This window comes from Leptosomus discolor, chromosome 2 (assembly GCF_034619465.1).
Source record: "Leptosomus discolor isolate bLepDis1 chromosome 2, bLepDis1.hap2, whole genome shotgun sequence".
NCBI classification, from domain to species: Eukaryota; Metazoa; Chordata; class Aves; order Leptosomiformes; family Leptosomidae; genus Leptosomus; species Leptosomus discolor.
This window is the reverse complement of record NC_141392.1, coordinates 11,801,622-11,815,261: the sequence shown is the minus strand read 5'-3', so window position 1 is coordinate 11,815,261 and position 13,640 is coordinate 11,801,622. Positions and strand designations below refer to the sequence as shown.

Below are 13,640 nucleotides of genomic sequence, written 5' to 3'. Positions count from 1 at the left end.
GAAATGCTGGGAAACAGTACAAATTAGTTACAAAACAATAATACTGACAGTTTTGCATATCTATTAAGTTTAGTGAGGTAATGTTGACACTTTAAAAACTCATGCCACTTCTGCGCTGCTTGTTTTTATTGCTGAATTAAATACTGATACTGAATATGATTTTTTAACTGCACTGCACCCCAGCACATCTTAACACTAAGAACACGATTTCTTAGTTATCCCAATGCTACTACCCAGCACAAGGCCCAAATTCAATTAGTACTTGTACAGGGAAATTATATTTGAAGAAACTCGCACACCACTGGAGTCACCTGCTACCTGATGGAGGGGGAAAAAAAAAATCTCATATCCTGGCAAACCTAATTTTAGGTTTTCTTTGCTGACACCTTTTCTATAAATTGAAATAAAATAAATACTGCCACCAAAAAACCCAAACTTCCCCCGTTCTACTTTCTAGGTAAAACTTTTATTGTAAGAGTCCACGTTAATAAATAGTCCCATTCCTTTTTCCTTCCAACGGAGTGCAGGCAAAGTGCAGCAGGAAGCACCAGGAAGCCCTCTGACCGGCGTATGGCTTTGTTAGATGCGGAGCTGGTAGCCGACCTCGTTGAGCGTGGCCAGGTCTCCTTTCTTGTCCACCACCGCAGGCCTGTGAGCACAGGGGAGAAGAGGGCGCTGCTCAGCAGCAGTCCCACACGGCCGTGCAGGAGCGGAGAGAGCAGTTGTCAAATCAGGAACGGTTTACTTCAAACTAAGACTGGCTAGTTCTGTTTGCTCATCATAAGCACGACCCTCGTGTGACCGAGCTGCTCGTGTGGGTTGCCTCTGACGCCAAGCACCAGCAAAGAACAAGTTGTCCCATCCTGGGGTCTGTGATCTGAGCCTGGGAGTGCCCCTCTCTCTCCGACTTGAGAGAGGGCCTAAATGAGCAGATAAGACTCGACGCATCCCACCCATCATCTACCCCAGAGCAGGACTCCAGCTTTTAGAATGAAGCGGAGACTGCTGAGAGCAAACGGGCAAGACCTCTCACGTGGCCACAGCGGGTTGTCTCTCCGAGCCTGCCCTTTCCTCTTGGCCAGGTCTGCACAAAGGGCTGGAGCCCACTTAACAGAAAACACAAGATGAACCCCTTTCCGTCTCCAGGCATCGCATCTTCTGGTGCAGTGCAGCCCTTCGCTTCAGTCAGCTCACACACACGTGTGCTGTTAGGTCACTGAAGGGTATCAACAACCTGAACCAAATGAAACCTTGACATTGAGCAATCAGTGTCCCTATTTAGCAAGGGAAAAGCTCCTGCAACAAAGTTGTCAGACCAAAACAATCCTGGTGAGTTACAGCCTATGGAAGCGTCTCATCTGACTGCTTATTCCAGGCTGTTAGCGACTTTCACACGAAGCTGTATGGTTGCTTTGCTAAAGAAAGACATTGTTTAAAATACATGTTTCTCCTAGTAGACTCCACAGCACGTCTGCTTCACTGCAAAAACACAGCTAAAGCCCGAGTAATACAACATGAAGCTGGTAACAGCTCCAGAGCATTCCTACCGCTCCTCAGGCCTGGTTTCCAGCTCTGGCGCTTACTCTTTTCTCACTGTGTGGCAGACACGACCCCCGAGTTTGCACACCCAAGGCTGACGCTCACCTCCTGGTCGCACGCTGCCAGCCCCCTTCTGCCGAAGCTGCTCTGGGCAGCCAGCGCGGCCGCGGGAGAGGCAGCGTGCGGCAGGCAGGCCGGGGAGAGCCCTGCCCTGCCCTGCCCTGCCCTGCCCGCAGCACGCTGCTGGGTGCACGCACCAGTCCAAGCTGTACCGCTGCAGCCGTAGTGGTGGGGATGCACAGCTCACACATACACGTGGGTGACACAGCCTCAGAAATATTTTTGAATTCTTTGAGTCAGGAAGTGACTTAGTTATTTAAGAGCAGAGCTGCGAACACCAGGTTTCTGCTGAGAATTTGCACAGCCTTTGAGAGGTGGGGACACTGCTATGGACAGCTAATGCTCTTCTGCCTAGTCCCACATTGAATGCAGCCTGAGTATTTGCCACTCACCCAAGCACCACCGTTAATAACCCCATCGTCCTCTCTGCGGTACAGCCCTGCCCCGTGTTTGACTCCATTTGCAAGCACTTCACGGAAGTGAAGGTGTCTTCACTTGCAGGAAGGGATCGCACCTGAAGACAATCATTGTAAGACAGTTTGACTTTTTCCACTTTTTTTTCCTTGAGAGCAGATGGGATTTGGCCTGCCAGAATACAAGCTACAAGCTGCATCCCTCAGGGCTTGCGTAGGAGTCGGAGTCCAGCAAGAGATGCACTGTGTGAAGTTTCCAGCATCCTTCCTTCCTCCCTCCCTCAAGCCTAGGGACCCTTTTTCCTTTCCCACTCTTTTCTCCCTCCCTCCTTTTAATTAAAGGCAGAATATGGTTTTAATTAAAGCACGCCTGGATGGTTCTACCTTCTCTGATTATCCAAGAGAGATGGAAGAGTCACTGCACACCCATGGTGACGTGCCCATTTCCACCCCATGACAATTCTCTAGCTTGTAGCTACAAACAGATTGTCCTCCACAAGGTTTTAGGAAGAGGCAAGGATTTGTTGGAGCAGAGGCACCGAAGCCCCTATTCTCCTCGTCTGGCAAGTGACCTGACATCAAACTTCCCCTCTGCAGGGAGGGACCTCTGCTGCACTGGCCCATCAGATCGCACCTCCTGTCCGAAGTGCTGTGACAATGAGCAAGTGAACAAGCTGTGCACAGCTGCTGGGTACGCAGAGTTGTCTGCACTGGATCTGCCTGGTTTTGCACACCCTAATGTAACATAATCCTGCCTCTTGGTACATCCTGATATAATGGACTAAGAGAGTTTTCCTTTCAACAGCTAAATTAGGCCAGAAGCCCACAAGGCCAGTGTTGCTATGACACTCACAGAGCATGCATGTGTTAAGCCTCAGTATGAAATATAAACTAAACAGATCTGGTGAACTGACATTTAGGAGCACAGATTGCTTCAGGCTGCTGCATGATGCTCCCTTCCAAACGCACACCAACTCTCCCAAACCCCTCCAGCTCCAAGCACTTCTACTGAGGATGAAGCACTGCATTGCCTGTTCCAGCACAGTGCTTTGCAATTTACTGCACTCTCCTGCTTTGGGACTGCAGAGGATGGACAAGTGGACACAGCAAGGCTTCAGACTTACCAGACAGATTCACACCACCCTATATCCTCTTTATTCATCCTGTCTGCTGGCCGCCCTTAGCAGGATCACATCAGCTGTGGGCCAAGAGCACAGGGACTGTTCCCATAGCTCAGTTAATGACCTGCAGGTTGACTACACACCAGTCTCCTAGACAGGCCTGCACTGTTTATCACTCTGCCACCCGTGCCCTGCAATGTACCCGCCTGCCTTGGAGCTGTACTTCCAGGCTAAAATGCCATCACGGGCTTGTGAGCAGCCACCACTAGCACTTACCTAACAAACTGGTAAGGAATCACGATGAGAGGTTAAAGGGCCGAAGCTTCCATCCTTAAGCACCGCTTCAGCCCTTGTCGTTCAGAAACAATCCAGCAAAGACATTCCACTTTACCATTCCAGTTCACATTTTTTTTTCACTGGGAAATTTCTCCCAGCAGGCCCGTATAATTTAATTGTTGACAAAAACCAGGCTGTAGTAACAGCTTGTCATCAGCAGGTGAAGCCTCTCAAATGAACGTGTTATTCAGCCCCTGACAGCTCACACTAGAGCAAAACACTTCTCTCCCCCTCCCCTGCATGCTCTAAAAGCTGTAATTACAGCATGAGAGTAAGAGATCCACAAAGAAACAAAACGCAGTATTGATAAGCGCGGCCATTCTTTAGCTAGGATTTTGTCCTAAAGCCTAGCAAACCTGAAAGTCTTTCCTTTTCTGTGCGTAAAACAAAGGCCTCTCACTGCAACTAGGTTCTTGGAGCTCCATCAACATGCAACAGAAAATACTCAGTTTCCCCTTTTGTGTCTCCTGCCTCGTGTCAACTGCTGTACATGCTGGGATGTGTCATTCAACTCATCTTTGATAATAAGGGGATGCCATTCCCCCTCAGATCTCAGAGACCTCCTGTTGCAGAAACCAGCAGACCTCGATTTTCAAAGTTAAAGTGTTTTATCACCAGAAAGGAACTCCTTACAGCAGCGCACTCCTCAGCAGCATCACTCCCACTGGGGCAAAAGGCGCAGTCAGCCTTCAAGCCACGAGCACCACTGCACACAAGCATCATTTTAACACCAGGAACCCCGTTCTTCTCTCTGGCATCACTTTTCTAACAGAGCGCGGCCTCTTGGTCTGCTTAAGGGCCCTGGACCTGCCAAAAGTTCCTTTGCTCCCCATTTCCTTCCAAGAGTACTGGTCAGGCTCGTGAAGGGGCTGTGCAGGACCTGCAGGGCCGTCATCCGGCCACAAAGCACGTGCTGCAAGGGCTCCCACCCACCCTGAGATGCTTCAGTGCCTTTCACCAGAGCAGAAATGAAGGTCTTGTGTGCAGTCTGCTCTCCATCTCCTGCTCCCTGCATCATGCTATAGCTGGGTCCTGGATCTTGTACCATGGTGACCCAGGGTTTATTTTAGAATAACGTATAATTTACTCCAGATACAGAGCAACAGAGCAGAACCACCGTAACACGTGCTGAAGGCATTGCAAGGCCACCAGTACTTCACTTGTTTTTCTGTCCTGGAAAAGTAAAGCTGCCAAGGAGGAATCGGCCACTGCAGAACAGCCACGTGCCCAGGAGCTCTCTCAGGAAATCAGCCCAGCTGGTGAGTCTCCAAGCCCAGGGAGACTCGCTCTTCAGACATATGTGATCCACTCCAGCAACTACAGAAGCACTATCAGAAACCCAAAGATTAAACCATCCCTCAAAGCAAATCTAGGAGGTGAAGAAGCCTGGAGCAGCCGAGCCCATTACAACTATAACTATCCATGCACTAAACAAGGAGCTCTCAGTGACGAAGCCCAAAGTACAGCATCATGGACTGAGTGTGAATTCACGTGTAAAAATAAAAGCCTGCTGTGAAATCATCTGCTGCTAAAGTATCTTGAAGTTATCTTTAGAAGGTTAGTCTAATGTCTTTGTTAGCTGCTTTAAAATAAATAAATAAGTGCTGAGACAGTAGTCTGAGAGCCTATTTAAAAAGCGATGATCATAAATATGTGACTAATCTGGGTTACGTATAGGCTTTCACAGTTGTCAGCTTCCTGGCACGAAGCAGAGAGGAAAAACTCTTCTTCCACATCTAAGGTATGGAGTCTGAATTGCCAGTGGCTGTAAAAGGCCTGTGATCTGGAAGATCAGTTTTATCCATTTAGAGGTATTGCATGCAGTTAGTCCATCCTTCCCCGTACGGTTAAAGAAAAACTACTAATTATGACACATGAGGGAAGTGGTCTGGGGTTTTTTTAAGCTGGTTAAAATCAAAGAATACAATGCGAGTGACGTTTCTGCTTTGGCAAGAAGAGAAAAGGTTTACTTTTTCACCATCCCTGTAAGTTAGACAGTCCTCAGCAAAAACCACTCCATCAGAACAGCTCCGTACAAAGGCTCATCACAGAGAATACAGTTCCTGTCTCAGTGACTGTGACAGCAGGGCACTCCACCACCACCAGCAGAGACATCCTCCTGGTTTTAATACCTATGTCTGAACACCCTTATCAACCTACTTTCCCACCTCTATGGGTCCCCTGCACGCCAGGCTAGGTTCATTTCTCCAGAAAGCAAACTGTATAAAGACTGAAAAAAGGCGAAACCCCACATTTCCACTTTCACAGTCATCCAGCACCCCATAGGGCTGAACCAAGCAAAGGCCGTCGGGGCCTCCAAGGACACTGCATGGAGCGGGCCCCAGGCAGCAGCAGCAAGCACAGCAGTGCCAGCACACCAGCAGTACCACCGCCTTCTGAAGCCTCTCTGGTAACCCAGATACCTGGCTGAGTTTCCTATCTCTGCCAGGGAGTGCACGTAAGTTCTGCACAGCAGAACAGTAAGTCATCACCCTCCATTTCTGAGCCGTCAGCAAGGGCAGCGGGAATACTCACGATTTGTCTCTCCTGCACGCCCGTCTCTGAGGGCTGGCTTGCCTTCGGCGAGGGGACAACGACTTACCCCGTGATCTCTCTTTCATTGGAGAATGGGCACTTGAGGGTTTCAGAATCTGCGAGAGATGGAGGAGGGACAGAAAAGGCGTTCAATAAAGGCAATGATTCACTGAAAATAAAAAATAAAAATAAAGGGCCTCATACAGTAGTGGAGACAGCACACAAAGAGCCTTCAGTCACTTGGGGCTTATTCAAACCCTGCCCAGGTTAAGAGGAACCCAAAGCTATCATGTGATAGCTGTTCAGGGCCCTCCTGCAAAAATTAGTTGGTTTCACCAACTCAGTTCCCAGCTAAATACTGAAAAAAAAAAAAAGTCTCATCCATGGCTTTCTTCAGAGCTGGCAACAGCAAGGGATAAGAAGAACAGCTTTGAGCCTCAACTGAAGGAAACTCAGAGAGCCAAATCGCCCTCTTCAGCATCCCCTCCACAAACAGGGATGATCATCTCCCAGCCTGACAGTTGAACTCTCTGTTACAGTAGGCAAGGGTGTCCAACTTGCCCACATCCCCCAGGCCCCCCAGCCTCAGAAGGCCATCAGCACGACACTCAGACTCCAGGCTATTTTTAAGACCTGATCCTCCAAAGTCAGCCCCCTCACAATGGGAGCCCTCTGAATCAAGCTGCTCAAATTCTGAATTAACACTCAAGGGAAGAGTCAGATGCAGGGCCTTCAGCCTTTGAGGGGTCAGGGCTGCAGTCCTGGCCTTGAGGCACTTACAAGGACTGGCCCCAATGTCACAGCTCAGTACACACACAGAGCTGGTCCCTCTATCAAAAGCAAGTACTAAGTTCAGTTGATCATCCACTCACACAGACTTCTTCAACTAGAGCCTGCTTCAGCTGTTTGTTCTCTAGATAACATTAAAAGTGCATGAAGAGAGAAGAAAGGGGAAAAAAAGCTTCATTACATTTGTAATCAAGCACATTTGCTTAAGGTGACAGTATGGTACAAGTTGGCCCTCAAAGCTCCTTGGCAGGGCAGGAAAGGTGGCAGCAGGACATAGGGACTACGACACCACTGGCAACGCTCACCCCAAGGTCAGGGCAAGGGGGCAGGTGCCTCAGCCAAAAAGGCACGCGGCTGCTACGTAGGAGGCATTCCTCAGCAGGGCAGGGGACGGGAACCCAGAATAACTTGGATGTGATGCCGCATGCCTCTCCACAAGAGCCAGCCCCATACTTAGCAACACACCTGCTCTGCTCCTGCTGCCAGCAGCAGGCTGGAAAGGCACCAAATCCCCTTCCACCATGACCACAACCAGCTCCTCACCCACACCAGCCCCAGAGGCACAGTCAGGGACACCCCTCATCCCCTAGGGCAGCCAAACCCTCCAGCCCCCTGGCACTCTGCCCTGTCTCCCCGTCATTTCCCTCTGGGCTCTTCAGTCCAATCAACCAGCAGAGAAGCACATGCCTGTCAGGGACTCGCTTTCCTTGCCCTTCCCACGTAACCCACTTTAGCCAGGGGTGGTGGACACCAGGTGACACAGGGCAAGCCCACCAGCATGCCCTGCAAGGAGAAGCAACCACCGACATGGCTGTCCCATGGCACCCCTTGCAGCTCAGGTGCAGCGAGCAGAGATCCCTACCTGTGACCAGCCCCACCCCACCAGCCCCAGGCACGCTGGTTCTTTCCAGCCACCTTCTTCCAGAGTCAGTGAGAAAAGCAAACTGGGCAGTAGCTCCTTGATGGCCAGGGACAAGAATGGGTTCAGGTGTTTCCCAGGCTGAAGGGGAGAGCCTTGAACTAAAAAAGGAGCTATAAGGGCTCGAAAACACACCAAACCCTGTGGGAGAACCACAGAGACAGATGCAAGCACACCTCCAGCCCACTTGACACCACCTTAATCTCAGGACAGGGTCAGTCTGCTGACATGGAGCAAGACCAGCCTCTGCAGAATGGGACTAGGCACATCTGCCTCCAAGTCCACCACCCAGGCACGTGGACCTACCTTCATCCTCATATCCCTGGCAAACTTCTCCAGCTCCTTCCTGACTTCTGGGCGCATCATTTTAGATACGTTGAGAACCAGCTGTTTCCACTCAATGGGCTGAAAGCTGTGCGGCTCGTGTGGGACGTATAATCCGATTTTTACTTTTTTGACTGAATGCAAGTACTTTTTATAGGAGTCTTCAAATTCAAAGATGAGGTCGCTCAGAGTTCGGTAAGTTAGAGGTTTGTCCATCAGATCTGATCGTCTGCTCATGCCCAGTGAGCCATACCGGCCGTTGCAGTAAATCCCAAGCACCACATGATGAAAATAGTTCCCTGAGAAATGGGTTTTAAAGCTGATGGGGAATCGTTCCACAGAGGGCTGCCCGTTCGTTAAGTATCTGGTGTGCGCTGTGTCAAGGCAACAACAGCACTGGAAAAGGAGCACACACAATTACACCTGTAAGACACCTTTAGCAGTTTTTCCTGTAACTGCCAGGACAAGTGCTTTCTTGCAAACACAAATTTATTCTTGCTGGGCCCCAGAAACAGTCAATGCTGCCAAAGCCTATTTCACTGCTTGGAGAATAAGATGCAATGGTTCAGGCAGGGAAGGGGCTGACTCTTAACCATGCTTGGGGGGAGGAAAAACCACAACAGTGTTCAGGTCAGCATGCCAAAAGAGAGACCACCCTCCCCAGATCTGTGGGAACTCCCCCATTTGATATCAACATCAAGCTCCCATGTTCCAAAAAGGGAACGGTGTTTCCCCTCTGTTTCATGCCGGAGCTTGGTACAACTCAGGTTATTGATCCTTATTTTACCACCTCCTCAAACAGTACCAAAAAAAAAAAAAAAATCTGAATTTATTCCTCTCCAGAGTGACAGTCTGCCTCTCCATCTGTAAACTGGCCCCCTCAGCATGGCCACTCCTCATACAAGAGTGTTTCTGCATGTTACCCTTGTAACGCATTGCTGAGACAAACAAAGTAAAGCTCCCAGGCGGATAATTAATTAGATAAGCACAGAGACTAAAAAGCAAAACATGTCCCCTGAATCACTGGCTGGCCATTTCAAATGCACCACGTGCAGAGGCAGGGGCCAAGCTCCATAACAGCGTAGTAGGTGATCTCAGAGAGGAACTATGCTCAGGACCGGGTCATCTCCTCAGGAGGCTGCAGGCCTGTGCCAGGGGGAGGATAGACTGAGATTCCCTCACGCAAGTGGGTTTGCGTCAGCACCAACATTGCACGCGGCTCCCTGCTGCTAATCCCCGGGCAGCTGAAACCCACCCCGACTCCACGTGCTGACACCCGGCCCCTGGGACAGCAGGCGCCCTTCCCCTCCTGCAGCTGAGACCCCCATCCACCCACGCCTGAGGAATGGAGGAGCAATGACCAGAAAAGGCTGCAAGACACTCCAGCCTGGATTTGCTCCAGCCAGCGGCACCTGCTGTAACCCCAGAGACACCCCCGGAGGCAGACGCAGTCAAGGCAGTGCCACTACGAAACACACTGGCCTGAGGGGCAGCACTGCCAGCATAGTGTCAGGGCAGCCTGAAGAACAGAGGAGAGGGCTGGTTCCCCCTGGGGCTGCAGGAACTGGCTCAGACCAGGGTCCTGCTCTGGGGATCTCCAGCACCCTCTCCTCCCCCTACCCAAAAAGGAGGTGGTCAACAGCAGTGAAACAAGAGCTACTGCACAGCTGAGATGCCCTGGGATGTTGCTGTGGCCAGTCTTCCTCCTCTGTCTGCGTGGCACGGCTGCCTGACAGCTGCTGGGAAACCGAGAACACAAAAAGCCTTTGTACCAATACTGTAAAACACAATTCGGGCTCGGTTCTGGTTGTGCCCAGCCTGACACGCCACCTCACCACCAGCGCAGCTCCCTGGGAAGCTGGCCCCCTGCCCCCACCCCACATTTCACCTCTTTTCTCTACAGGGATGCAGGAAAAGCATGCAGTGACTTTCATCTGTCTCTACAGCATTTTCTCAAGGGGATATTTCACCCACCTGATGCTTGTTGAATTTCACCTATTCAAACTTTTGCCCTCCAGGTGAACGCAGAAACCAACCAGTAAGAGATTCGTGAACTGCCCAGAATCTGAGGTCAAGAGCAAGGAGTTAAACTTCCATACAAAAAAAAAAAAACCCACATACAAGAAAAACACACTGGCAAAAATCTTTCAGAACAGCCACAGGGAAGCTTTTCGGTTCAACGTCAAAACCTATTTAATTGTGTTCAATGCTAGATGTCAACAGCTTTAGCAGTCCGGAGGAAATGTATTAGAGGGTACAGGAACGGACAACACCATGGGCCCAGCTCCTGGTGCACTTCAGTATCTGTACAACAGTAAGTCCAGACGAGCGTGCAAAGCAGAGCACAGACCTCCCTACTGCACACACATCCCCTCACCCAGCCAAGGTTATGTGTGGTCACCTCCGCCCTACCCACAAACACCCTGTGGCAATTGTCAAAGCTCACCCTGATATCAGCTACACCGACACCGAACAGAAATAGCTCTATTGCCTTTGGTGTTCTCGCTGGACCGCTGTTGCATTAGGACTACCTTCTCCAAGAAAAACCCCACACCATCAGTAGATTTAAGGAATTATAAATCCACTGCAAGGTTAGAATGGGGCCCAGCACCATTATATCAACTGGGAAACTCAGCCCACAGTCACCTCATTTAAAAGGTCACCTTGCTCCAGGCCTTAAAAGGAGCATCCTGTGTACATCAAAGTCATGTTACAATAATTTCTGTCCTACAGATAGATTCTTGCAGAAGCCCATTGTATTTATCGTTCTGTGTAACTGAAAAAGCAGTATCTTTTATTAACACCTATGAAGCTTTCAAACATCACCACTATTTTTCCCCCTCATTATGAAAGGGTTTTCTCTCTTCTCCCTGAGTGCCTTTCTATTAAGTCCACACAAAGCTTTGGTGGCCACCTGCCACACATACACACTTCTGCCACGAGGTCTCGGAGAAGTTGCAATTTAATCTCATTAAATACTAGGTAGGAGTAAAAGAATCTTTTGAGGATGGAAATTACCCACTATCAAATAACCCAGCAACAACTGCTGTGGAAATTAACCTTTAGGTACAGGTTGCTTCTGCTGAGTGACTAGTTAATGAGAGTCCCCACCCGAGATGAAATACACAGCAAATGGGCTGGAAAAGCACATCAGATCTTCCCCTCCGTCCATGCATCATTATTATTTCTTTTCCTTTCTGCTCTACCCAAGGAGAGCTGTATTGTGGCAAACAAAAGGCAACGACACAGCAATGCCGCAGCTGTAATCACGCTTTTGAGCTGGGAGTGTAACTGCAGGACGGAGAGTCAGGGAGTAAATTATGTGCCACAATAGAGAAGCAGTGCAGAGCAGGAGAGGGCAAAAGCAGCTGTAACGAAAGCTCTGTGGCCTCCCGATCCCGGGTCTTCATGTAAATCAAAGCAGCAGAAAAACAGCACTGAGGGATACTGATCTCCTCAGAGATCACACAAGAGGGCCACTAATCTTCTGGCTGGCCACCTCTTGCCCCAATATCCCTCCTCTTCCCCCACACCCAGGAAATACACAAGGACAATACCTGGGGCCCCAGCACGGTCTCAGAGGAATGGGTTGGTACAGTACGTCACCATCCCTTGGAGATTCCCAAACCCTGCCCACCCTGACTCTGAGCTCTTCTGCAGCTTTATACTAGTCCTTCAACCTCAATTCCTCCTTCTCCACAGGGACACTAATGCACGCTGGCCAGGGCTGTGTGTATTAGGAAACTCGTGAATTCTTCTCTCTTACTGCAGGAGGCTGATTTTGAAAGAGACAGGTTTGGGTCACAGGAGTGTGAGAAGAATTGGGCTCAAAGCATACCACATGCTTTGGGGGTGACAAGTAGGCTGCTGAGCCTACTCTATTACAAGCAGGCTTTCCTGAGCACACCCATACTGCTGGCAGCCTGCAGAAAGGGCCAGATTTCCCGGATCTGCAAGCTGACACAAGCACACCATCCTCTGAGCCACAGGCTGTTGTGCATCCCATAGTCCCACCACCTTCACCACCCAGGCTCACACACAATCTAGCTTGGATCCTTGGGAGACATTCAGATCCCAGACTCAAATACAAGCAAGACTTGGGACACAAAACCTGCACGCTAGCCACCACCTGGATCTTCCTGGGCAGTGGGGCAAATGAGGAGTAGCATCCTTAGTCAGTTTAAAAGAAAAGGGGAGAATTAGTTAAGGTATTAGCTGAGTCAACACTTAAGTTTTAAAACTCTGGAGCAGAAAGCTGGGTGGGTTTTCTTTAAATCTGCACACTCACACAACTACTCAACCAATGCCCTTCTGTGGTTTGGATTGTTTGGGATTTTTTGCTGTTGTGTTTTTGTTTGGGGGTTTTTTTTTTTCCATTTTTTTTTTTCCCCTCTCTCTCTCCACCTCCTGGTGAACTCTAATATCAAAAATGTCCCATAAAGAAGTCCCAGCATCTCCCCTCCCCCGCCACCACAGACCCTTCCCTACAGAGGTGCCCCCACTGCAGAGCACAGAGCAGTTCCCACCCAGAAGAGCGACTTGAAGCCCTTCACCTTGTTTATTTGCCAGCAGCAACTTTTAGAAAAAATGTTCTCCTTTTTTTATTATTATTAATAAATAATCAGAGCAGGATCTTTCCATGTGCCAGCACTGTGGCTCCAGGCTTCAAACCTTTCTGGAAATAGGTCTTAGCAGCTGACAGCACCCGCCAGACAGCAGCTGGCCCCCATGGCTAGGTGAGCTTGGGTTACTTGCCACCAGCAGCTTTCCCAGAACCGCTAGGAATGTGGGGAGACACTCCTCCTCAGAGTCCTGAAGGAAAAAAGCCCAAACATAAGACAGTACAACGAGGCCCTGCAAAGCCTGCTGTAGATATTCAGCGGGACCCTCCTTGCCCATATTTCAGTTAGCAAGTGGGTCAAGCTGTGGACAAGGACACAGGAGGCGAAGAGGCACACAGCAGGGACATCAATATCCTGCAACGACTGCAAGAAACTCTCCCGCTTACTGACAACATTCCCTTCCAGCCCAGGCATGTACCTGCTAGGCAGGAGCAGCCCAGGTCTCCAGTGGTGATAAACATCATCTGCTGATTAAAACGCACAGAAGGTATACAGCAGAAGCTATCAAACATTCTGTCCCTCCCAAGACACTTCTGCTCTCTCTCCTCTTCCTCATTTAATGACATTATTGGACAAGGGGATGTAATACGCTGCATGGGTCTGACCATTACCTCACACAAACTGGGAAAGGCAGACGGAAGGCAACAGGAATTATGTTCACCCAACACAGACGTGCTCTGTGAGACTTCCTGAGGATGGATGCCACCCTGCTGCTTCCCTCTCCCCCTCCGATATTTTGCTCTCCCCATTTTAAGAAAGTGAATACGGCATGGATAAAATTACCCTGGCACTTCTTGGTTTACTACTCCCTTTCTTGAGCACAAGTCATTTTGATCCTTGCTGAGAAAGAATGGGCTGAACGCGCCATTACTCAGCTGATTTACAACTGAATTGAGAAATGCTCTGGGGAAGACAGCAGGAG

The 13,640-nt window shown here is 49.7% G+C and overlaps 1 protein-coding gene across 2 annotated transcripts in view; it reads right to left on the bottom strand.

Annotated features, from left to right (window-relative positions):
* Nucleotides 1-579: 579 nt before the first annotated feature.
* VASH2 (vasohibin 2) overlaps nt 580-13,640 on the bottom strand; it is a 32,638-nt gene continuing 19,577 nt past the window's right edge. For both annotated transcript variants that reach the window (XM_086460621.1, XM_086460622.1), the window contains 3 exons: nt 8,079-8,460; nt 6,065-6,180; nt 580-649 (listed from right to left, as the gene is read on the bottom strand). In XM_086460621.1, coding sequence (XP_086316747.1) covers nt 580-649; nt 6,065-6,180; nt 8,079-8,460 — 568 coding nt within the window. The remainder of the gene's footprint in view (nt 650-6,064; nt 6,181-8,078; nt 8,461-13,640) is intronic.